The sequence below is a fragment of the Falco punctatus genome (assembly GCF_963210335.1).
Source record: "Falco punctatus genome assembly, chromosome: 1".
Lineage (NCBI taxonomy): Eukaryota > Metazoa > Chordata > Aves > Falconiformes > Falconidae > Falco > Falco punctatus.
In genome coordinates this window covers 75157092-75183943 of record NC_137580.1, presented here as the reverse complement: position 1 = coordinate 75183943, position 26852 = coordinate 75157092, and the positions used below count along the sequence as shown (strand labels likewise).

Sequence of the window (26852 nt, the reverse complement as noted above, 5' to 3'; positions counted from 1 at the left end):
TGCTTTTTTTGGTAACATCAAACACAGGTCCAATTCAACACCCATTCATGTTGACATTAACCCAGGGATTGACATGGGGGAACCAAGAAGAACAAAGGAAATATCTGTATAAGAACTCCATTATTTGTTCCTGTTTCTTTGGCTCCATTATTTATTACATGGAATCACTTACTGGAATTCTATCTTAGCACAATCTCCAACCCACAGGACCATACCTTCTTGTCTATGTTTCTATTGCCACAAAACATTTAGGCACTTGTCTTGATCTAAGATTCTTAATTCTAAAGGCAACACTTGGACTATTAAGATTTATTTATATGCAGCATTAAGCAGGGTACAGAGTGACTGCGGGGAGCCGTCTTGGATTTTTTCACAAGGGGATGTATGCTCAGGCTTGGCAATGTAGACAATCAACAGGGAAAAAAAAGATTATTTTTCCTCATATTCATGCACAAAATAAATGTACCTGTAAATTTAATTTCTTTTGAATTACCACTCCAGTTACAGCCTCAAGCTCAAATCTTGAAAAAAACCTACCTTAGAAACATTTAATTTCTGTTAGGCTCTCCAATTTGTTTCAATTCACAAGCAGTCTGAAGCATTCACATTTACAGCGATACCCAAGAGGCAGGAGAAAAAGTCTCGGAAGAAACAAGTTAGTTAAATAAGGGACAAAGGGAGAACGAAGCAGCACACATGGTGGCAGTGGTCACAAGGAAAGGCCACAGACAAAATCAAGCCACATGGGCATAGGCCTCTCAGTGAGGAGTTTATCCCAAAAGGAATGGCGAGTTGTCAGCGGGCTAAGTAGAGATTTGTGGGGAATGACTTTTTATGCATGAAGGTTGCGGGGGGGAGGGCACGAAACCTTTTCAAAGAGTCATTAACGGTCAGATGGCACAGGCACATGGTAGGACAGAGGCAAGAACCGGCACGTGGGCAGCAGGTTAGGTACAGGCAGGCCACAGGGAGCCTTGACGTGTGCGTTCAGGAAAAAGAAGGGACAGTGAGGACATGTCAAAAAAAAAGGTGACATGGTGGAAGCAATGTGCTAGGAAAATTCTCTCTCAAGCAGTTTATTGAGGGGATACTGGAAGAAGATTGCATTTGTCAAAGTCGATTTGCCAAAGCCTGTGAGCTGTCAGACGATCAGACCATTCCAAATGCCTCAAGCCAGCAAGGTCCGTTACAGCGATCACATCCTGCCTCTGCGAGGATAAAAGTCTGTAAGTCCCAGCTGCAGGACTGCTTGCTTCCCAGGCTGCTCATACCACCGGTGACCCTAAGGTGACTCACTGTCAGACCGAGAGATACTCAGATGTTAATGCTCGGGTGAGTGAAGTCAGTCACCCAAAGCAGCTGAGCAAGTAGCCAGATTTTCAGTGTTGTTGCCTGTACCCCAAAACTGGTTGCTCCTAAAACCAGGGCTGCTGATTTAGTTCATCTAAAGAGGCTTTCTCATTTGGGCAGTCACAGCTTTGCACTGTCCTGAGGGTGCGTTTGATACTCAGCGTTGTGGCTCAGGTCCCTCAGTAGTCACTCCCCTGCCATATGCTCTGTGTACATGGTGGGGTGGCCTTGGCTGGACACCACACGCCCACCAAAGCCGCCCTGTCACCGCCCTCCTCAGCTGAGCCAGGAGAGATGATATAAAAAAAAAGACTCATGGGTCAAGATAAGGGCAGGGAGAGATCACTCAGCAATTACCATCATGGGCAAACCAGACTTGGCTTAGGGAAATTAATTTATTACCATTCCAATAAGAGTAGGATAATGAGAACTAAACCCAAAACTGGAAAACACCTTTCCCCCACCTCTCCCTTCCTCCTGGGCTCAACTTCACTCCCAAATTCTCTGCCTCCTCCCCATGACCGGCAGAGGGGACGGGGGAATGGGGGTTACGCTCAGTTAACCACAGGTTGTCCCTGCAGCTCTTTCCTCCTCACACTCTTTCCCTGCTCCAGCGTGGGTCCCTCCCACAGGGTGCAGTCCTTCAGGAGCAGCCTTCTCCCGTGTGGGTCCCCTGTGGGGTCACAAGTCCTGCCAGCAAACCTGCTTCAGCGCGGGCTTTTCTGTCTCCACGGGGCCACAGGTCCTGCCAGGACCCTGCTTCATCACAGCCTTCCCATGGGATCACGGACTCCTTCGGGCATCCACCTGCTTCGGCATGGGGTCCTCCACAGGCTGCAGGTGGGGATCTGCTCCACTGTGGACCTCCATGGGCTGCAGGGGAACAGCCTGCCTCACTGTGGGCTTCACCATGGGCAGCAGGGGAATGTCTGCTCCAGCACCTGGAGCACCTCCTGTCCCTTCTTCCTCACTGACCTGGGCGACTGCAGGGCTGTTGCTCTCACATATTCTCACTCCTCCTTTTCACTGAAATTTGTTGTGCAGATTTTCGCCCCCCCTCGTCTTAAACATGTTATCCCAGAGGTGCTACCACCATCACTGATGGGCTCAGCCTTGGCCATCAGCAGGGACCTCATGGAGCTGGCTGGCGTTGGCTCCATTGGATATAGGGGAAGCTTCTAGCAGCTTCCCACAGAAGCCACAGCTGTAGCCTTGTCCCCCCTTCCCTTGTCACGCAAACCCAATACTGTAAAAAATCCAAATGATCTAGCCTGAAACAGCTGAATCTCCTTTTGTAAAACAACTAGTCAGTTCCCTGTATCTCCAGAAAAAAAGATCCTAAAAGACATGGTCTGCTTTCATACCGGGCATCTGCATTTTCCCCTGGGCCAAAATACAGATTTCCTTTTGTGTTTTGAAACACAGATGCAGAACTTGTGCAGAATTAGTGTCTCAGTTTATCTGCTTTGCATGGTCCTAATCTACAGGAGATATTCAAAACCTTATCAAAGTTAAAATTGTTTTCCCTTTCAATATATTTTGAATTCATTCTTATTAGCACTCATAACTGCTGATGAATGCCCCATTGTGCTTGATGTTTTACAGCCAGGATCAGACAATATTCTTTGCTCAAAAGGGCTTATTATCTTGGTTTCATAAGAAGATACAAACAGGGAAATAAAGCACAGATGAAGGATATGAGAAGGAGTAGTGACAATGAAACAGGTGAACCATTCACAATAACCAGTCGTCACAGATCACTGCCTTCCTAGGTACCAACTGCCCTGTGAAATGACAGTTTAGCATCCTTGTAGCTTTTTAGCAGTGAACTTAGAATACGGAGTGGATTGTTTCTCTTCAGCATTCACTGTAATCTTCTCTGCTGTTGGCAGCCAAGGTCTGCACGTGTTCAACCTGTGGCTAACACACCACAAGATGCTGCCTTTGTTGCTGCAACTTCAGGCTTCTTTGAAAGAGACTGATCTGAATCACTGTACAATTTGAAGATTTCTGGTTATGTGGTTGCTCAAAAACGTCTTTGTCAAGATGCATTGAACTTGATGCATCCTTTTGTACACCACACACAAACCCATTCAGTGTCTTCTTCCTTTCCATGCCATTAGGCACAGTGTTGTTCTGGTTAGAAGCAGCAGAAGCTAATTGCTATTGTCCCTAATCAGGGCCCTCTCACAGGTAACTGTTTGTTTTGGGTACAATCTACATGAAGCTTTTGTATATAAACTGTTTATAAAGGCTAATGTGTTTTCAATGTTTCAATCAGTTGTTAATAATTATTATTTACTTCTAATGTCCAACCAAGCAGTAAATTCTTTGCACCTGTGGCATATAGTCATCAGTGCTATCTTCTGCCAACATCTTCATAACTATGTTACTAGGTATTATGAAACCCTCTCCAAATATGAAACTCTTTCAGAAATACTTGAAATGGGCATAAATCAGAATTGTAAAGAATTTCCTTTTGCTGTTTATGAGCCAAATGCAGCTTTCATTATTCTATGACTAGCTCGAATGCTCTGCTGAAGGAAGGTATTCCCCATCATCGGCAAGTTGTCATTCAGTTTGAAATGTGTCTGATGACATGCTTTTAAAATGAGCATTCGGCTTCCTAAATGAACTTTAATGTTCTTCACTTAAAATCAGTGTGCTGAACACCTTAAAGAAACAGTGGGTACTATATTTCCATTTACTGATTTTAAAACAATGTGTTTCAGTCACTGCTACTTTGTCTAGTGTGAATAATACAGAATTCACTGTGTGTGGGTCACCTGCGCAATGAAGTACTAACAGCATCGATGAAAAAATGAGACCTTGACACTTCATTAAGTGACCTCAGTCTGAGAACAGCATTACCAGTGTCTTTAATATTTTCCACAAGTCAGCTATATTGCTCCCATCCAGCACTTTCTCAACACTATGTTATAATTTTGCAGTTTTGACACATCTAGTGTGTAGTTACCAAAAACCATCCTTGCCTGCTTTTGACTTCAGTGACCTCCATTTGACTTTGCCTGTCTGACTGGGGCTACCACTCAGTCCAGCTCTGTGGAAGACTGAACCTCACAGGGACCACAGAACTAACTTCACGCAGCCTGGTACGAGATGCTGAGTCAGCCAAAGTTTTGAGGTGGATCTGTCTTATCCCTTTCCCTAAAGAAGACCAAATTAAAAAAAAACAGGTATGAACTGAGTAAAATCTAGACAAACAAACCCAATTTACTAATGAAGCCCAATTAGACTAGCCCAACCAATTAGCCCAGCAGAAAATAAAAATAGCTTACAACCAACTTTCTCCTTGATCTGGAAGCTCTTGCTTCCAGACTTGCTTTCAGATTAACTCATCGTCTTTCTGAATTGCAGCAAGCAAGCAAGCCCTCCACATTCCCTTTTGGTCCCTGGGGAGTTGTCCAGCCCCACCGGAGGCCAGCTGGCTGCTCTCTGCCCTTCAGTGCACTGCCACAGGCTGGCTGACCTGGGGGGACCTGCTCTCCCTTAACACGCAGTAGCTCCACAGAAGAGATTGCAATCTCTTTCTACCTTCCAGAAGGTCTTCTTCATTCAGTCTTCTTGGGCCCTGTCTACACTTAAAAGCAGTATGGTACTGTAGGGAAAGATCTGTAGAACCGATTGGTGCTAGGACACAGCATCAAGTATTTGGAACAAAGATGTTTTAGAGTGGAACATCTAGAGAATACAGAATACTTTTGGAACAGTGTTCAAGATGCTCTAATTTGGTTCCATGCATAGACTATCCACAAGTGGAATGAGCACAGCTTTCAATTTATTTTCCTCCAAAAGGAAAAGTTTGCATGCTCTGAGACTGGACTGTGATGGAAACCAGTAAGTCATAGTGGAAGGTCTGCTTCAAAAGAGCTCTCCTGATCTGATCTGAAGCAGTAACGTAGATGTACTGAGGTGAATCTCCCCCTAATACAATCATGAATAAAGGAAAAATAGATTGCAATATGGCCTAAACCGATTTTGAACGTTGTTGTCCAGCCATGAAGCAAAGGACTCATCATAGACAACTACAGAATGAGCAAAGGCTTGTTCTATATCAGTAGAAAATTTCTCTTTGAGGTCTATTTTGTTACTAAAAATGTGATTTGGATTGTAGAAAATAATATTCTTACATTGTATGATAAATTCAGTACACCTTTAATGACGAATTTCCAATATTGTAAAAAACCACAACTTTTGTATTGCAATTCTGCAACAATCCTGCTTCTTCTTCTATGTCTAAGCCAAGTTCACCACTCTTAAGAGAGGAGATAGGGATTAGTTTTAAAGATGATCGGTATTGCTAGCTTCAAACATTGTGTAGAACACTTCCCAATTAATCTAAAACCAGTAAGCTGAGATTCTCCATGGTGATACAGGAATTCTACTACTCCTAGTGTTGTATCAGTTGTTGTATTCAGCAAAATGAGAGGAGGTTGAGGATTTTTATTTTTATTTTTTGTTAAGCTGTTTTCTTATTGCAAGATGCTCAGAAACATTTTAAAAGTTCTGCTTAATAAGCAGCAAGGGGTGCAAATGCATACAATCATCAAGAACATTGCCTGGCACAAATTTAATCCCATTATATATTTATGGAAATGATACTGAAGACAAAAATCTGGATATACTGTCTCACAGGTACAGACCTGAAGAAACTGCTAAGAACAGAGGCGTAAGAGGAAAAGAAGTTGAGGTAGAAATGCACTGGAAGCAGAGGTCATAAATGATTATAGATATTGCTTTATTTCTCCATTTTGTCTCATCTGGTGTGATGACTGAGGTGAATGTGATCAGCTCAGGAGATGAAACTAGAAACTCTGGCCCATAAGCAAATCTAAGACTGCAAGAACTGCAAGTGCGGTCACCTGTTTCACAGGAGGCATTACAAATTTAGCCAAGGGTTTTCTAGCAGCACCTAGCTGTCATTAAGTACTTGCCAAGTAAAAATTCCTTGGAATTTGAAGGAGAGTAATTTATCCTGCTGAAAAAAATAAAATTAAATAGTGGCCATTTCAAAAGAAACGTGGTAGAACATGTTTTGGGTTTGGGGCTTTTTTAGTTTGGTTCCCCACCACCACCACTTCAAACCTTGCTGACACATTTCAAATAGATTACTAATCCATTATTTTATGACTTGATAGAGTGTGTTTAAACATATACTTCAGGAAGGGTTAAATCCTTTCCTTGATTGAGGGCTTGACATGCTTGAAACATAACTTTTAAAAGTATAATCATTGCAAGACATTTTAATGTGATGACTTTGGGCTTTTGATTTATCAGAAAATGTTTATTACCACTGAAAATCTGCACACCCTACTGAAGGATGAAAATCTCACAAGCTCAATATGAATTAGTTGTATCCTCAAAGTGCATTCATGTTAGGGTTTAAAGTAAACATAGTATTCTAAACAGTTTAAAAGTCTTAGAGACAGCCATCTATAGAAAATGTATAGAATATGGTCAGTAATGTCAGCTTGTCAATAAGCTGAGCATTAATCATATATGAAGTCTGGATTGCTCCTGTGCTTACTTTAAGAACATCCTGATGCGCACTGTTGAATTGAGTAGTCTGAACCACTAGTGTGCCCATACAGAAATTATTTCATACAGGCAGATTACCAGACAAAACTTACTGGAATGTAACAATTTTGAAACCGTACCATATTGAATGATATTGTGGATTACATGATAGCATATAGGTGGTGGCACTTTTACACATCTAATCATTGAAAATGTTATCATTTTAACTGAATTTTGAAGAGTTTGGGTTTTTTTAAAATCTAAAAAGTCTACACTCCTCCACTGAAAACTACCCTTCCTGAGGATGTTAATGTAGAAGACAGCAGAACTTTTTTTCTTAGGGAGAAATTGAGGATCAGTTATTAATTCTGCTTTGGTTACTGGTTGCTTCTCAAGGAAATTATTTTTGGAACACACCTGCCTATCCTTATCCAAAACTTATTGGAGAAAATGGGGAACCTCCCATTGATATTCATTTTTTAATCTTGTCTTTGGTGTTGAATAGATTGAACAAAGTTTTCCCTTTTTAATGGAGGAAGATTCAAGAAAACAATTTGGCAGGAGGGCAGCTTGGTATCTGATGTTTTGAATTACTATGGGAAAAGAAGCACGTACAAATTTTGTGTAATATTTGATTTCCAGTATCATTCTTCAGTGAATATTCAGAATGGAAATGTACATAGAGGAGGCAAAAATGTTACTTGTGAGGTATACATACTGGTTGTTAAGGTAACAGAGGAAGGAACCAGCAGAAATTTGTATCTAAGCCTAATTCTTACTGAACTCAACTCATTTTGGTTGACTAGAGAGTTTGGTATCTAAAAACTGGAAAGAACATAGCAAAAGGTCAAATACAGAGACGTGTTAATCTTTTGGAGAAAACAGTTGATGAATCTGCTCGAGTTACTGAACCACTTCTTCAACCATAACATAATGACATACTCCTAATGTTCCTCTATGTGAGTCTTGTACATTAAAGAGAGAGAGAGGAGGTTGTAACTCACGAGTATAACAGGGGATAGGAGAGGCAGTGACACAGCAGAGCATCTCAGAGCTCAGAGCCTGCTAAACAGATGTAGCGTTGAGCTTCTAATGCGAACAGCAGTTCACATGTTTGGAAGGAAGCCTAAAAGGTTGCAAACCAGACTGAAAGAGAATTCAACCATAGTGAAGTGTACTGGTTTATCTGGGACAGAGTTAAATTTCTTCACAGTAGCTTGTGTGGTGCTGTGTTTTGGATTTGTGACCAAAACAGTGTTGATAACGCAGGGATGTTTTAGTTGCTGCTGAGTAGTGCTTGCACAGTGTCAAGGCCTTTTCTGCTCCTCAGACTGCCCCACCAGCGAGCAGGCTGGGGGGGCAGAAGAAGTTGCAGGGGGACACAGCTGGGACAGCTGACCCCAACTGACCGAAGGGATGTCCCTGGCCGTGTGATGTCCTGCCGAGCAATCAAATCTGGAAGAAAGAAGGAGGAAGGGGGAACGTTCTCAGTTATGGCATTTGTCTTTCTGAGTAACTGTTACGCGTGACGGAGCCCTGCTTTCCTGGGGATGCCTGAACACCTGCCTGTGATGGGAACTGGTGAATGAACCCCTTATTGTACTTTGCTTGCGTGTGCAGCTTTTGCTTTACCTATCAAACTGTCTTTATCTGAACCCATGACTTTTTGCAGTTTTACACTTCCAATTCCCCCATCTCACCAGGGGAGCAGTGAGCGAGTGGCTGCGTGGTGATGAGCTGCCCACTGAGGTTAAACCATGACACTATGGCAAAGCCTGGCAAGACTAAAATGCTTTTTTCATATTTTTTTTTTCTGAGCTGAAATCTTGATCTACTCTGTAAATGAGACTCACCAACAGTTTTATACAGGCTGCAGCAACATAGACAAGCCAACACTTTCCCTAGCTAAGCCTGCAATACCCTTGGCTAGAGAGGGCCCTTGTGTTTCCATGCATGCTTGCTTAGATCTGGAGCCTCTTAGCAGGGCTGAATTTTACTGTACAGCCTCCCAGACTGATCTCACTCTCCAGCAGACTGAGGTTTCTCTACACCTGCCTATGCAGACATGTTGTTGAGAAAAACATATTTGATCTTCACCAGATTCTCAGCTAGAAGGAATAAGCCTGTCTTTGTGGACTTATACAGATAGGGGTTTATTGCAAGAAATATCTTTCACTGTACAATTACAAAAGAATACCGCAACAGGATCCTGGTGTTCTATTGCTTAACACTAATCCGCTGTTTCTACCATGAATGTTTAATGCGTTGCTCTCTCAGGAAGCCCTGTTCTCTCAAGTAGCTCTGGCTTTCCCAATTTTCTCCCTCTGTCATGTATAGGCTGCCTGTCCAAAATCTGTAATCACAATAGCAGATGGAAAAGGTCTCAAACCCTGTATTAAAGTTTAGACAGACTGCGCCATTAGAGCTTGGGTCAATGCTGTGTGCTAAAACATGTCATTTTCTTTGTGCTGGCTCAGATTGTCACCATCTTCAGTGTGAGGTTTCAGTTCAACACCTGAGCTTTGTAATATCTCCAGATGTACAAGGGTGCATGTGAAACAGCTGCCTCTCTGCAACAAAGCTCTTTCTGAACAGGGTGTGATATTTAAATGAACAAACATTTTGGGTCTCAGGGTAGCACAAAGCGGCTGCACAAATGTTTGCATGGCTAACGAGAACAGCATCACGGCTCTAAGGGCACCAATAGCTTTAAGTGCTCTGAGTAACCTTACTTGGGGTCCCCACCCCATGCCCTCTCTGCAAGGGCCTGGGAGTCCTATTTAAGCCCCAAAGCCTTGCCTGAGCTCACCATGAGGGAAGAGCAGGGATGGGGGCTACTCCATATGGCAGGGATGGGACAGGGTGCAGGATGACTCCGTCACGGACAGGGACCTTGCTGACCGGCAGGATAGGGCTGGTGGCAGCAATGGGCTCCTGCCAGCCCAGGGGCAACCAGAACAACGCAAGGGGACAAGGGTGGCCTGGGTCACTCCATCAGGGGGCTGGCGTTAGGGCCAGGCACGGGTGCTCAGTGGGGTCAGGTGAGGCTGTCAGGGCAGATAAGGCCATTTCACACCCTCAGGACCCTGAGAAACAGGTAGGCCCAGCTGCGTGTTGTTTGTTTTCTCTGCAAATGATTTCTGCAACTAAATACTTTTATTGTCTAAAAGTCACCTATGGGATGTGTTCATAACTTCATGATCTTTGTAACGAGTATTGTCCCATCAGAAATGACTGCTCCCCATGGAGCCTAATGATTGCAATACAGAGAAAAGGGGATAAGAGCTGCTGACCAACTTAAGTAATTGCAAGAAACATGTTAGTAAAGTCTGATTTTTATCATCTCGCTTTTATACGTGTCTGAAACCATATCCTATCTCACAACTAACCTTGATACCACCAAAGTCAGATGAAATTCAAAGGAGGATGTATGGACCTTAAAGTTAAGACATCATAATATAATGATACAATGTATAGACTTGATAATTTTATGGGGAAAAAAAGGTGAAAGTCTCTGTGAAAGTATTAAAATAGTTTTCCTTCTGTAGGATAAAAGCAAAAGAAGAAATTACATATTGAGAGGGAGTAAATTTTTCTTTATGCTGAATTTATAATTTGAGCCGGGGCAATCTGAAGGCATATTATCACACTAAGATTATCGCTGCTTAAACCAAGTGTCCTACATGTAGGAGGCTGACCACAGCCCAGGTTAAGCAGACTAGGGTTAGAGGAGAGGGAGCTGCCATGATCTGGATGTTTTAGAAACACAAGCAGTTTTGAATAAAGCAATTCTACCTGATAAAATTAAATGATTAATGAAAATAATGGTAACACGAGCCTGCCACCAGTCATTGTAATTTATTTTATATAAAAATATATTTAATGAATGCTTCCCTCACATCCATGTCTACAATACCCCTATTCTTCATCCAGTCATGCAAGAACAACCACACTTTAATTTTCAATGGCTTTCCATATGTTATGAAAGGTAAGAGTTCAAAAATCCCTTGGAAACATTCTACTGGACTGGAGTGGCTTCTACTTGTGATGCTCCTCCTCTTTCTTCTCTTTGACTGAAGAGATGATGCTTCATTCCTCTTTTACCAACATGAAGTTCACCATAAAAAATGGGGAAAAAATACTGAATCTGGTCAAATTAGGGGTCCTCAGCCACCTCTCCACCAGTTTTCCAGTGGCCCTAAGAAGGAGATCCAGCACTCAGGCTAGGGGAGCTGTCACACTCTGCCACCCCACACCTGATTCTGGACACCAGTGAGGCTGAATGCTGGGGCACACTAAAGGGTGTATACACAGATCCTGTGTATTAACTAAGTTTATTACATGCCTGCCACTGTGGGTTACCCAACATCATGATGCACCTTCACTCAGGTGTTCCTGTATTCTTTTATATGCCTTACGATGCCTACCTGAGTGGCTTTAGGAAGGCTGTAGCCTGCTGCTTTAGATATGTGTATGTTGTTGCACAGCAACAGCTACCATCCCAAAGTACAGCTATCTTTTCCATCCCTCTGTCTCACAAATTCATCGGTTAGAACTGACTGAAACCCAGAAAATGTAGCTAGCAGTGGCAAACCAACACGGAACGTGTAGAAATTCAAAAGGGGCTCATTGCAGAGGGTGAGTATAGCACACACACGATCATAAGCAAGCATCTTAGCCCTCGACATGCCACGTGACAGTAAAATGTGCTGTTCAGTTCAAGCAGTTTGAAAAGCCAGGAATAAGTCATCATCATTTCATTTCACTGTGCCTTGTAAATTTGTCAAGCCTTTATCTCCCAGCAGACCACACAACCCATTTTATAGAACCATGGAGCTTCCCAGGAAGCCGCTGCCTTTTCTTTGGATTTTCACCAGCAATGCACATCAGTGACAGTGAGTCCTTTTGCAAGAAATTATTTCACTGAACGCCCCCTCCAGCAGTTGGAAACACTACTGGTTAACGGCCCCGGTTACTGGCAAGGCTTGTGCTGGACTGCAACACACACTGATATTCTCCACCCCCACCCCCACCCCCCGCTACCTCCAGTCTGCTACTCACAGTACAGACTCTGTTCTGCACTGTGTTACCAGTTTGTTGCATCCATATTAAAGACTACATTGCCTGAATTCTTTGTCATTATACTCCAAATCCATGAGCAAAAAGGGGGACACAACTGATATGCAAAACCAATAACTTATTTTTAGTTTAAACTCTGAGCCATTTAAAGTCCAATTGCAATGATACTCACACATTTCAAATGAAATACAGTTAAATACAGTTAAAAATGATATATACACAAACTTCCTAGAACCTATCCCTTTCTCTGTGTGCTCACCATGGCACTGCCCCTCTGGGTGTGCAGTTTGGCAGCTTCAGGCTGTGGGCAGGGAGTGACAGCACAGTCAGCATCTCCTCTCTGGGAGGAGTGGGATGTTGATTCTTTCTTCTTAACCCAGGACTTGTGGTTCAGGTAATTTTTATGTTTGGTAATAGCATCTACACTCTGCTCTTTCTTCCTGGGTCTATGATACCGTGTTACAGTCACATTTGTGTGTTTAGCATATGTTCTATACTCATTCTCTGTTCCCTTACCACTAGAACTGGTTTTACCCAGCTGCCAAGGTTGCTTTCCTTTGATAACCTATTTATAACCTATTTGTAGTAATTGCCAGTACTGAGCTTTTCATAGCCGTGGGTCTGCTGCTATCCTTTGCCTGTGCTTTAACACTCCTGCTTTGATCCCATGCCTGTGGTCCTCCATGCTGCATTTTATTTGAGGGTCATAGATAATCCATTCTGCACACAGTAACTGCTCGCCATTGCTATGTGTTAAGTGCATATAACAGTAAGTGTTATGTTACACAATTGTACAAAGCTAAGAAAACACTAAAACAAGTCCAGTAATATTTGCCTGGTCATTAGCTAATTGAGTTATGTTACAAAGTTACAAGTTACCATTGTTACAATGTTATAATGTTACAAGTTAACTTGTTACAATGAAACAAGTCAAAACAAAGCTTCAAGGAAACCAAAACAAATCCAGACCTTCCAGAAATGCTTTTTGGTACTAACAGAGAAAGGAAGAGAAGCATTTAGCTCACCCCACTTTCCCTGAATGGAAAAAACAGAGCTAGTGGAGATAATCAGTCCCTAAAGGGCTCAGAGCTCCGGCATTCCCCAGGGCACTTGCACATGCAGTAGGATGTGGAAAGAGCAGGGCAGAATTTTTCTCTCTATTGAAATTAGATTGGAAGAGCTTAAAATCATGCAGAAAAGTTACAGGGCCTGGTATATTCACTGGGATACAATAGCTGAAGTCCAGGCCAGCCGACCACCCCCCACCCCCCTCCCCCCAGGCCCAGAAGCAGCTGGGTACATGGGTGGCTGCCCTTGTTTCTAGTTCTCTGAGAGATCCTGGTGCTCGTGGCCCACCAACGTGACTTCCAAAGAAACCCCAGGGCTTTCCATAATAGATGTTTCCTGTTCCCTTTAGAAAGGGAAATGGTAGATGAAGGTTTAATCTTGAAGGGAAGGTCGGGCCTGGCTCGCTCCAAATTCTTCCAGTGATCCAGCCCCAAAGGGGTTCACGTTGGGCGCTCCAAGAGGTTGTGTTCCCAGGGCCGCTTTGCGGCTCCCGCACCAAGTTAGAACAGTGCCGATGTTTGATGCTCGGAAAATGTGTTTCCCTGTTCTTTTTTGGTGCCTGAATATTACGTAGAAGGCTTGAGCAAATCTCAGTGCCTTCCTGGCAAGGCTCAGGGGGGCTGCCTGATCTTTTCATAAGCATTTAAAGGAGCTCAGAAAATAGATTAGACAGGCCCATATAGTTGTAGCTCCTGTAGGAGCAATGGGCTAGGCGTCACGCTGTGTTCTTACATCCCTCAGTTTCTAAAAAGGTGGGTAGTGGGCCCCACCTTTCAGCTACACATGTTAAAACGTATCAAGTTCAATGCATCGCCGTTCTAGCCCTGTAGCAGAGCTGACAGAAGAGAGGGAAAGGGTTTCACAGAAATCTTTGACATTTAAAATCCTTAGCTTACAAAGTGGAACAATTTTACATTATTATTTGTTTTGTTCTGTGAGGGATTTTTATTTTGAAAGCTTTTTCTTAGTTATTCAATTTGTTTCCCTTCCCTTTATTTCCCTTTCATCTTTTCACCACTGGTGACTGGTGTGGCAAAGAAAAACACTTTTTTAATTTGGGGACTTTCTAAGTACAACAAACCCATGAACATTTTGGTGAAATGAGGCTTTATTATTATTTTTTTTAAATGAATAAACCTCTTCTGTAGATTTACTGAAATGCTCCTGGGGATTCAATCTGACATGTGAACAAAACAAAGAAGCCAGGGTGAGAAGAAATCATGCTTGTACACTTGGTACAAGGTTTTCCAGCTCTTCCATTTGAAATCAGTTGCTGGTAGCCATTAATACCTGCTACTACCTCCTCTGACCCTCTCTTGACTTCAGTTTTCCTCTTACTGATACATCTAAGAAAGCGAGACCTTTCAAATCCAAGCACTTATGTGGCACTCACTGTGTCATGGCTACTATACGTGAGCATACATACATATATTTAGATTTAGTACGCACTCCCAAAGCTCATTATTTTCTAAATTAGGCTCCTTCAGGCTCCAGTCCAACTCTAAACTCCCAGCTGTGGCAACTATTGCATAGTCCATTAGTCAACCCTCCTTTGTTTTTTGATTCCAAGGGAAAAATTAGTCACTACAAAAAATCTGCAATTGCTCAAATTGGAGATTACACACAGAGTTCCTGGTGCATTCCTTTTGTTTTTCTCCCGGTGCATGTCAAGACTGCTAACCAATTTTCTAGGAATAGAATTGATCACATGGGCCGAAGAAAAGTCTCTCAAATATATTTTCTATATGATGGGGAAAGCTTCTCTGTAAATAGCATAGGGCTCACTCCTAGAGCTTGGAACAACATCTATCTGTTGCAATATCAGAGGACTTTTAGAACCCTTCAGTTTAGACAAGTTTCACGTATTATCAAGGCTTCCAGAAAAACAAAGCATGGGCCCATATAGTAGCAATCCACACAGTAGCAGAATGTGAGGTGTGAAGTTTGGGTGGAAAGAATATTTTTGAAACTTTTCTGTCAAAGGCTACAATGAAGAGTAAATGTCAACTGGTTTGGAATATTTTTTCTGACAATTCCATGGCTTTCCCCATGGCCACACACCATTTTCTGACTGGAAAATTAAAACACAATGTCATTGGACACATCTGGAAGTAATTTGCCCTGCCTTCAAATGCTGAATCTTAAGGAACATAGATCCCCAAGTATCTTTATAATTACAGGAAAAGGGAGAACAACATGATAAAGCAAACTCTATAATAGAAACTGAGCAGATTAAATCAAAACCAGTATTCTAAAACTGTTCCAGCCAGTCATTGCAAATCAGATTAATCTCTTGTATAGGCATCCTGCATCCTCAGCTCTTCTACCAAGACTATTCATGCAAAAACCTGCTTACAGGTGCTTACAGATCCAGCTGGACAGAACACCTCTCTGCCACAGAACTGCCCCACTCCAGAGAAAGCTACTTTTACAGATCCCCTTGCAAGGAGCAGCTAAATGGTTCAGGTCTGGGACTCAACTTAGCCCGAGTCACATCTGAATGAAATCAAGACACTACCGTATCCTGACCCAATACACTTCAAGCCACAGAGATGCCAGCTGGGAAACACCAGGCAAATCAAGTTTCTTCCCCTACTGAACTAGAACATCATTATCAAACCAAAGATCCCTACAAACCCTAGAGACTGACACATCTATTCCTGTGCAATTCATACACCCACCCTATGAACAGCAACAAGCTCTACTCATGTAGCTAATAAATCTGGACAAATTCCAAGCATAGCAGCAAAAATTAGGAGATGGAATTATTGGTAAACATACTAAAAATTCTACAGCTGTATTATTATCTTCCCTGTTAGGTTTCTGTCCCACTAAGCCTTTTCAAATACCCCAGGCAGAGTTTGGCACCAGACCATAACTGATGCGTAATGGAAGAACTTCATAGCTATCTGCACACCACCAGTTGCAACACCGAGGCCTCAGTACTGGAAAATGGAACCAGCAATTCTGTGCAGAAAATTATGAAAATGAAATCAACGCATGGATGCTTCGGATGAGCAAAATGCAGAAAAACAAAGCAACATGAGCAGAACTCCTGTGGCCTTAGGAAATCACGTGCAGACTTTTTATAGCGGATTTTTATCTTGATTGTATCCATTAAGACTTGCTCTTTGTGTAACTCGCACAATGTTCCTTCTGCTTAAAAAAAAAAAGCAAATGGCTTCTCACTGTCCCTTAAAGAAGCTGTGACACTCACTCCAGACTGAACCACTCAGGGTGGGAAAGAAATCTATTTTCCCATGAAATACATTTCTAGAAGAAAAGTTATAAAAGAGCGTAGTTGTAGGAAGCCAAGTCTGTATATTTGCCATGGAAACAGCAGTTACCAGAAACACAGTGATGAGAGGAATATCAACTATCACTTCAGTCTGATTTTTCCAGCATTCAGACATAGCAAACTGTAGGCTAGTCCTTAAGCAGCTTGATAGACCCACCAGTTTTATTAGTGTGATAATTATGGGTCATTTCTGGCTGCTACTTTTGAAATGTCCTAGGTATAATTTACTGTATTCAGGAAATATAAGGAATGAAATGGAAAAGAGAAAGCAAGTGTAGAAAGGGCTCTCACCTCACTCTGGACTCTCACCTCATTTTTGTGAGGCCAGCAGTAGCCCTGATGTGTATTTTGATTACCTGTTTTGTTTTCCAGTTTCTTTACATCCTGGCACAGGCACACGGTATGAGGAAGGAGAAGGACTTTTTTTGGAGAGCTCCTGGAGATGAAGCCGTGCAGACCTTATTCCGGTGTTCTACTTTTGGAAGTTTTTTGTTTCACCCTTATTAGGAAAAGCTTGACATTAAAAGCACCTCCAAGCTCTAAGAAAGCTTAACTGAAGTTGCAAATCCAAATTTTAGCACAGGGTTTTCTTTCTAGAACTGTCACTGCTTCTGTATTTGTCATCTCTCTGTTCTTTGTCTCTTATCAGTTTCCTTTCCTTTTGACACCCTGTTCCTCTTCACTTGCCTCTCCTTCCCTTCATTGTTCTCTTCTTTTTGCTACCAACACTGTAGTGGAAGCATCCCAATCTCCCTTCTTCCTACTGATGTGAACAAAACCCCAGCCAAACCAAGCAACCATTTTTGCCAAAGGGAAGAGACACACATGCTGAATGCAGCCTGTCAGCACTGGGCTTGGCAAAAAAGGGATGATTCAGGCTCCAGGGGAATTAGCAGCACTTGATGACCTGCCCATGAGAAGAATGCCAAGGGTTTGACTGCTTCCAGAGTTCAGGTGAATGCTGCTCTTCCAGTCACCTGCAGCACTGCTGTTCAGGAGGGTTGATCACTCCTTGCGGAGCCACCTTCAGCTGTAAGAAAGCAGCCCAGCGCAAACAGGAAAGGTGTGCTACCAACAGAGGGAATTTTTACTGTTCTGGTCTTTTGCCACAGACCTGGCTTCCCTCTAGTTTCCACAGAATACTATTGATCCATATATGTGGGAATGAGCGAGCATGGGGGCTTTTCAGCGCTTATCTCTAGCAGCACCGGTTTGTTTTTCACAGGGTGTTGCTAACGAAGCTTTGTCAGTAGCAGATATGCGTGGGAATTTCACACTATCAGATGGATGAAAAGTGCATCCAGGAAGTTTCTGTCCTTCAGAAATGATTACTTAGCCCCCAGCTTGCCACGTTCTCCTGAAGGTAAAACCTTGACTCCTGTGGCTATCCAAGCTTTTCTCAGTGTGGGGTTTAAAGGCGATATAAGTAACTGTTGCTTCTCTATGTCTTTTGCCGATTTCTTGGCACTGGGGAAGGGGTTGGCCTCCAGAATAGCGGGAGCATTCCCTAAGCTAAACTGTCTTTTAGCACTATCTCCTAGAGGCTGCTAAAAGAGGCTACAATGCTCACCAAAGATCAGTGCCTTCATTACACTTGGGAGGCAGTACAGGGAAGGAAATGGCCAAGGTTAGAGCTGCGCACCAATGAGTTATTTCTTTTGTTCGAGGAAAATCCTAGTCTTCTTTGGTATATTTGCATATATCAATCATTTCTAGAAAGGAAATGGTAGGAACAGCTCACAGGTGTGGCTTTTTTTTAAAAGTAACCCAGACCATTGCCAATTCCCGCTTACCTGGTGTCAACTTTGCCCTTAAGATAGACTGAAATGAGAGCAAAGCATAGACCAATTTCTTTCATTGGCTCCCACATAACAGATGGTTTTGATACATAAATGTCTCCGAAGGCTAAAAACTTGTCCACAGACAAAGGAAAAGAACATACTGGAGTACGCTTCAAAAGTGCAACTATTACCTGATACTTCAGCAAAGTTACTCAAATACTGCAGGGTATTTTGTTTGCTTAGTTCTATCAAGAGTGATGCTGATGATGCAATACAACTTTCTGCCTTAGCTGGATCCAGATTCCAGTTGAGTCATCAAAACCACTAAGAATTCATACCGTAACCATGCAAACTTCACATACTGATCTTTAATCAGAAAACCCCTCTGCTATGTCCTTTCTACACAATTATTTGTGTTACTACTGTTACAAGCAAAGTAAGATTCAAAGGAGTTATTTTTTGAGAAGGACACAGTGGTCTGTATTATGCAATCAAAACAAACCTAAAGAAATCTTATTGATTCATTGAATCTTATTTTAGATGTAAAACTTGGACTTCCTGGATTAACTTTTATGGAGAAATATTCTTGTGTAAGTACACAAGAATTATAGCCAAGAAAAATGTAGCTGCTTTGAGCATGATGGCGTCTCTTATATTGTGTGCTTTTAATTCATGCTAACCAGCCATATACATTGGATATGAGCTGTTAACTTAAAAAAAATAAATATGGGAATTCAGAATTCCTCAGAAGCCTTCAATATGATTTTGGAGCTTACAGGAAAAACATTATGACAAGAACAAGACACTTTTTCTTCTGATATAGAGGGACATTAGAACTCATCATATGATTCGATGAGAATTTTCTGCATCATTGCAGACTGACTGTAGAAGTGATTTCTTCTTCCTGATCCTGATGTGCCTATTTTCATGTCTTCAGCGCTGCCCTATCCCATCTGTATATGAAAGAAGAAAGCAAAGTGGCTTTTTCACTGGACCAGCTCAGCTGGCACCAAGAGGCACTGCAAACAATGTGAGAAATTATCTCAAATACAAATGTGTTGTATCTGGGGCAAGAGAAAGCCAAATTCGCTCAGCAGTAGGCATGCCAGTGGAATGAAACATTATTCAGTAACAACTTTCTTACATAGAAACTCTAATTTTTTACCATATCACTTGTGGCACTACGTGCTAAGAAGGCATATAGCCCATGGTCTGAGCTGCAGTTTACAGCTGTTGTCACAGCTGCCAGCACAGGTAGAAAAGATGATCTAGCTGTGCAGTCTTTGGCCTGGATAGCTCTGGGTGCCTAACCCCTGTGGATTTGGACTACTCCTACTAAGACTGGGGATAGTGTTACTACTGATAAACCTTGAAAAGTGTGGATGATAGAGAGCTGTGAGACAGACCATGGCTGTGTAGCCAAGGTGATCTTATAGAAATTATTGAATAATCTGGAGAATCAACAGGAGCTCTGCCAAAGTGGGTTGTGCAGTCAACTGCAGAAGAGAGCAAACCTGATACTCCCCTTACAGTTCCCTCGGGAGAGTTGAAAGGCCCTGAAGATGGCTCAAGTTATTCAGTGAGAAGAGCAGGGATTTGTCTGAAGTCACAGTGTTGAGTGTGTGCCATTAGCAGATGTTAAATATAGAAGTGTTTCTAAAATCCCAGCCTTTGGTCGGCTTGCCCAGACTTCAGTAAAGTACTTGCCTTATCTGGAGAGCCACAGCTGTGACCCTGAAAATAAATACTGTTCTTTCTTCCACAGTACCAAACAGGGATAACTCTTACGTGAGCAGAAGGGTACAGCTCTTCTATGTAACGTCGCCTGGTGATTTAAATGCCCTCCAGGAGTGCAGTTGCATCTTCAAACACCATTTTTACCTCCCAGGAAACTGCTTTTACCATCCTGTGCTCTCACGGGAGATGAGAAGCTCTCCATCCCCCCTGCTGAATGTGCTAATATATATAAAAGGTAAGACTCACTGTACTCATGTACAACAGGAGGCATGAGTCTAGACTCCAGGATGGGCACTTAATATAGACTGGGCACTTGAGATTCAGCCTCTGCTCCAAGGTCAGCTTTTAGATTTTACAACAAAAGCCCATGAGGGCAGCCCAACATGCAGGGGTTTCAGTAACAGAGTGTGGGAAAATTGCTTTGGGGGGTGGGGTGGGGAATTAGAGAAAACTGGATTCTAATAGAAGCATAGTATTACAGAAAGCTTTTCAGGGTAAAATACAGCTACCATTTTTGGGGTGGTTGGCATGCACGGAATCTCCTTTACCACAGCCCCCTAAGCAGCACACCCTGCCAGCTCAGCACCTGCGGGTAGGAGTAACGCCAGTGCAGACCCCGCGGCCAGGCTCTGTCGTGCTCCCTGGTGGCACCACACAGCTGATAAGCTGCACAGCCATTGTCACATGAAGGATCTATGAGAAGATGTCCCCTGCTGAGCCAGTCACTGTGGCAAAATTACTTTCCCCAGAGGAAATAATCTCATTGTAATAGCAATGCACACCTCCCTCCCAAAGTTACCTGCCTCCGAGGTGCTACTACACCTCACTGGGCACGTGAGGCCCATCAGTAACAACAACATGTGTGACTGGAGTCACTCAACCTCCACCTCAATGTAAAGAAAATGGACTCATCCTCTACTGAAATAAGTCCAGGAGAAGGGGATTTGTTGTCTAAACTCCCAAACTAACAAACTCCAATTTAGTGTTTCTCTAAAGCTGTTACAAATGAAGGGACTTCTAACCAAGGGAGTCAGCCTTGGGAAGGATGGGAAACAAAGAATGGACGGTGAAAAGAACACCGGTATCTTAAGTTATGCAGAAAGCAGCCTCCCAGTAAGGAAGTTCTGGCTGCAGGAGAGGATGTGGTAAAGTGCTGCAATCCACAGAAAGCTGCTTGAAAGTAGGTCAAAGGCAATTGTGGTAGTGGGAGTTCATGACTTCCACCTCAAATAGCCCCCCCCAAAAGAGGGCAGAACCCCACCTGAGGAGCATGTGTAATTAGTGAAAGACTGCAGTGGTGCTATCTGAGGATGCGTACTAATTTATGCTAGAAGTGAGAAACTTGTAACCGATCCTGCATATGATAAATGGATATGCAATGTACTATGAAGTATAAACAGCGGACAAATGAGGGGAGAAGTTAGGGAAGTCTCCACCACAACTTCTGTGATCAGTTGACAGGCTAAACCTGTCTTCTCCCCCATAGGGATGCCTGTTGGGTAAGAACTTTAATCTATGACTAACTCGGGTTAGCTGGTTTTAAGCTTGTTTTGCAGTCAGTGAATTATCACCGGCAATCCCCGAACCTCACTCTGTCACAAACTTGTATTTTCTATAATAAAAATCTTCAGCTGAATTTCATTTTGTGTATCTTAGGAGATTCAAGTAGTTGTTATAAGGGATTTGACTCAGTGATGCTGTCAGCAGGGGTTCCTGAGTAGATTAGTCAAATCGCCCTCGGATACAGTGGGCTGTCAAACGCAGGTAGCAGACGGGTTGCTTGGACAGAAGGGGCTCGTCTTGGGAAACCGATAGGCTGATCAAATATAAAGGGTCTGAGGAAACACCCCTTCTTAATATGACACACTGATACACAACTAATATAAAAAATATGGCACCTATGGATTTATGCATAAGGGAGTAAGCAGCATGCTCAGTGGGAGTTTTCAGGATGATTTTGAACTTATTTCTACCTAAGTTTCACCAAGAGCATCCAAGTGCTTATTGTTTCCTAGGTTCAATTTGCACTGAGACAAGAAGCACTTGGATGTGAATTAATGCTGAAATAAGATCTATAATGAGCTTGGAATTCAGATCCAGCATGCAGCAATCTGAAAATGGATATCCTGAGTTTCTTACAGTCCCAAGATTGTTTTGCTAAATAAAAACAGCTTCAAACAATTTTTTCTTTTAATCAACAGCCCAGACATGTACTAATAAAATCATATTAACAATAAATTTTCATATTGGAGTGTTCAGACAGGGAAATAAACACTGTTTTAATGAAATCTACTCACCACCAAAAGCCAGACTCTTCTACACCGCTGTTCTTTTCACTGGTGGAAATCTGCAGTTGCTTCCCTGACTTTAGAGGCAGAATTAATACTTGCAGTGGAGTAACTCAAAGCAGAATACAAGCGTTGTTTGTTAGTAGGCACTCCGACTGTATAAATAAATGCAGTATGCAGCTGCTGTGATTTTTCTTTTTTAAAGCCAACTCACATTTAATTTGCAAATACAGTCAAGGCTAATTTACCCCTCATTTTGTCTTGGGATTTCTAAAATTATGGGGTAACAAATGCTAATTCAGGTAATGGTATTAATTCAAAATCTAAAATTTAGAGCTCGAGAAGCACTGATATGAAATAACTTCTGTTAGCCTTGAAATGAGATTGCTCATCATACTGACTCCTGCACCCTACATTCAAAGGGCATTTACAGATTTTCACTGAATAAGAAAAAGAGAGGGGAAATAAAATCTCCAAAATGCATAACTGCATTTCTTTTCTAACATGTTGTATCACAAAATTGCATCTGTTTTACTTGCAGAGTAGAAGCCTACATTTTACCGAGACAATAAAACAGAAAAGTAAAATCATAGCAAATGGAAACCCCAAACCTTTAGCACACCTAAAAGGCCAGATTATCACCTGGAAAATGAAAACAAGGCACTGGTAACCAAATCTTTCAAAGCAGGATCAGCCTTCACAGAGGTTTACTTGACTGCAATTAGAGCTGGTGGTTTACCCTCCATGTTTGGTTGTGGGGTTTTTTTGCAAGTATCTTCTGGAAAGAAATGCAAGTCATTTACCAGCTTTTCCATTGTGTCCCTGTTAATCATCAAACTTCCATGGAATGGGGATTTTGCTTCTGTTTTTGAGGAAAGGTGATCCTCAAAGAATATGAACCATGCCCAGAAGATACTGTTCTGTTCCAGCGGTGTAAGGCTGCTTTCATAGATGCATTGTCCATAGTCCTTGGTACACCACTTGTGTCAATGGCTACACGCTTTTTGAACAGGTTGACAATACCCTTTCAGATCTGTTCCTGACAGGTCTATTCAGTTACTGCTTTGTGTCAGCTTTAAAATTTCATGTTACATTTCTGCATGCAATTTCTTCAGCAATTACCTTTTCCCTTTCTTTTCCTTCAACAAGAAACTAACTCTTCTTAGTCTCAGAGAGCTGGAAAATGGCAGCAGAGGAGGAAAGGTATCTTCTCCTCTCCCCTGACTGCAATATTAAACCTTGTGGCTACTAAGCTAATTTCATAGATTAATATAGATTGGAAAGGACATCCAAAGGTCATCTGGTCCAAAACCCAAGTCAAAGCAGGGCTTAGATCATGTTTCTCAGGGTCTCGTCTAGTTGAGTTTTGAATATCTCCAGGCACGGAGATCCCATAACCTCTCTGGGTAACCTGCTCCAGCATTCGTCTACCCTTCTGGTGTACAAAATTACCTTTACTCTTTATACTGAGTATCCATCTCCCCAGATCTTTCCTGCATGTAAAGTTCCCAATATTGTTTTTAGGTTGCGATTAGTATTATTTTACAATAATATTAATTGCAATTAATCAACTGTAAACGTTTGCAATAAAAGGGAAGGAATGGACTCAGTGATTCAGGATATTCCTTTCAGTCTTGTCTATGGGTGGCATTCAGCTAGCAGATTTAAAGATTCAGATTTAGAGATTCATAAATATGTATCTGCATGTGAACTATGTGTCTAAACTCCAGTTACAGTCAATGGGGATCTAGGATGGCATTCAGTTGCCCCTGTGTGAGCTTTTAACACCATTTCAAATGCCCTCAAGTATCCTGCCCCAGAAGAGCACATATCTCACATAGATCATATGCCACATCTGCTGGACCCAGGTAGGTGTTTCTCATACCCTAGAGAATCTGAAATGATGCCAGACACCTATGGACTATGCTATAGAAATAGTTCATACACACCATCGTATGAAGTATAGAAATAGGACGTGACATAAATGGCCAGTGACCTACAGGCAAATTATTATATTCGAAGGCATGTGGTACAATGATGAATACAGCATGAATGTCTTCCTTATCATCTTCCCACTTTTGACAGCAGTATGGTTAAACATTCAAACAAAGAGAGAAGACACAGAAAACGTTCAGCTTTATGTAGCACACCGGTCTTGCCAACTCTTTTTTTAATAACAAGGTCACAAGTACGAACCATCCAAAGGGCACATGTGACAAACCACTTCTGTTCCCCATACACATACAGTGAAAGGAAAATTACCGAATCATTTCAGGTTTTATCCCTCAGGATTACTTCACCGTACGTATTTTTCCACATTTCTATTGTGCCATTTATCTTTATCCTGTGCCTTCTGCAGAAACTTCTTTCTTCCTCCCACAAAGGCTGCCAGGCTCCCACTCTCCGAGGGGTCACAGGTTGCAGAGAAATCCACAGAAACAGGAAAACAGGCTTCCTCAGTCAGTTTTGAAACACCAAAATCTGTTTCCTTTCTACAAAAATAAAGCCCGCCAGGGCATCCTCTGGGTAGGCTCATTGCATGAGCAGCAGCTCAGGAGGAGGGAAAAGCTACAGAATTTCTTGCTTGGGAGATAAATGTGTGATAACTTGTAGCACTTACAAACCAGCAGAATGAAGGAGATAATTATCTTGCTGCTCTTGTTGCACTTACAGAGTGGCAGCATTGGATTTAATACTTCAGGAAAGCTCTGGACCACAGGCCAAGGTGATGAAACCCAGGCAAGTCACTCCAACTTGACTCCATCTCTGACCACAATTGTGGGGTCATCCCATTCTGAGATCCAAGCTGCTGAAGCAAGTGCCTCGCCGGGACCTCCTTTTGTATCTTCAGGCAAGACTGTGGGAATGGAAGCAGTGAAGAAAACCTCTAATCCTACAGTCTCTACCCCTGCCAGCCAGTCAAAGGGTCACAGTGATGGTGACCCTCACAAAGATAAAATGGGAAACTCCTCTAACAGCAAAGGGACAGCTCTACAACGCAATGCTAGAGAGGTCCCTCTCCAGCAAGAGGTCACTACAAGCGGGGATGCAGCTACAGGGAACAGATCTCTCAAGCAGCCATCCCGCAGCGCTGGTATCACCAGCACCCAGCAGGATGCCAACTCCAAAGCATCTGGCTTTGAAACTACCAGGGGAAAGTAAGGAAAGTTACCTATTTTTTCTTGTCTCCAATGTACTGCTTACGAATGGTTGTTTTCCTGTTCCCAGTGAAACAATTTGCAAAAGTGCTAGTAATTTCAGTAAAATTGTTTTCTGAGCCTAAAGAAGACCATCTAAGAAAGCAAGGGAGTAAACCTGCAGTATTTACTCAATCAAAACCATACATTTGTAACAGAGTAAATGCTGCAATATTTTATTCCTTAGGGTAGTTATCTCAAAACCTACAGGAAAGTCGTTATCATATACTGGTAGGAAAGGAATATAATAGATGTCTCCCTGTTTTATGCACAGTAAACTTTTGCTGATTTTTGTTGTTGTTGTTGTTCTTTTCTTGTGGGTAAATGAAATTGTGAATGCACTTTTTCATTTAGAATCTATTAAAAAATGATTGTGTTTGTAAACTTCTCCACTGGCTGAAAATACAAGCAATTAAGTGTACAAAATGCATTGATCTGATAATTTGAAACACCTTATTCTGTGATAAAAACTTATGAAAAGTGGCATTGCAATTTAATGTGCATTCAGAACCGCATAATTCAATATATAACAGCTATGCATAACAGAGTGTATAAAATAGTACTGTCTAGTTTTATAGCTCTGGAAGTTTTCTTTGTTCCCCAACATCTTCAGTTCTCAATGGGGATGTTAATAATGACTTTGGAGATGTTGCAAAGTTCACTTAATTGCTGATATATATATTCAGATATTGGTAGAAAATGAAAACTACAGAGGATTGGTTTTCCACAGTATTTATGGCAAGTGAGCTTTCAGAATACAGATTTCTCCTCTTCATAGTACTTGCCCAAATGTTAGCATCCAAAAGGAGGAAAACCACTTTTGCTTAAATTCACACCGAGACTAAATCACCCCTTGGAAATACTACAGTTACCTTGCTGTATGTGGCTGAAAGCTAATGCTCCTTCATCTCAAAAAAAAAAGAAAAAAAAAAAAAAAGATTCCCATTGACCTGAGCATGTTTGGGATCATGCATAAGTGAAATAATGCACAAAGACCCAAAGGAAAGGAGTCCTTTGCCTCTGCTTGGAAGAGGTACCACAGTAAGGAACTGTGTTTCCCACATAGCTTTCCTAGCGTACTCCTTCAGTTGTGAACGTCATCCATTATGACTTACTACGGTGTTTGGCAGAGTGTCTGAGTTAACCTGAGTTAGATGGGTTGTCTTCTCACATGAAAGCTGATAACTGCATCTCCATTAAAACAGGTTGCAACATACGCTAACCTTAGAGTCTTTGGCTTTCTAGCCTTTTTCAACAATAGTATTCCAGTGAAATTAACCTTCAGAAAAGCTCTGTCAATTGGCAGGTATTGTTTCTAACCTTTTACATAAGATACATATAGTAAGCAAAAAAAAAAAAAATCAGTCTGTGGTGAACAAGGCCTCATATTTTATTGATCATAATGGGATGGGGTTGTTGCTGCAGAGAGGCAAAATAAGAAAAACTTGTACTGGCTAGCACCTTATTTCATGAGCGGTTGAGGAGCAACCTGCTGTGCCACATGCATAAAGGTCTT

At 42.1% G+C, this 26852-nt stretch overlaps 1 protein-coding gene across 1 annotated transcript in view; it reads left to right on the top strand.

Annotated features, from left to right (window-relative positions):
- The first annotated feature begins 908 nt into the window (after positions 1 to 908).
- The window catches only part of MMRN1 (multimerin 1), a 68228-nt gene continuing 42284 nt past the window's right edge, over positions 909 to 26852 (top strand). Inside the window, exon 1 of the mRNA XM_080400983.1 lies at positions 909 to 25297. Within this exon, the coding sequence (XP_080257109.1) occupies positions 24771 to 25297 (527 nt within the window). The 5' untranslated portion in view covers positions 909 to 24770. The remainder of the gene's footprint in view (positions 25298 to 26852) is intronic.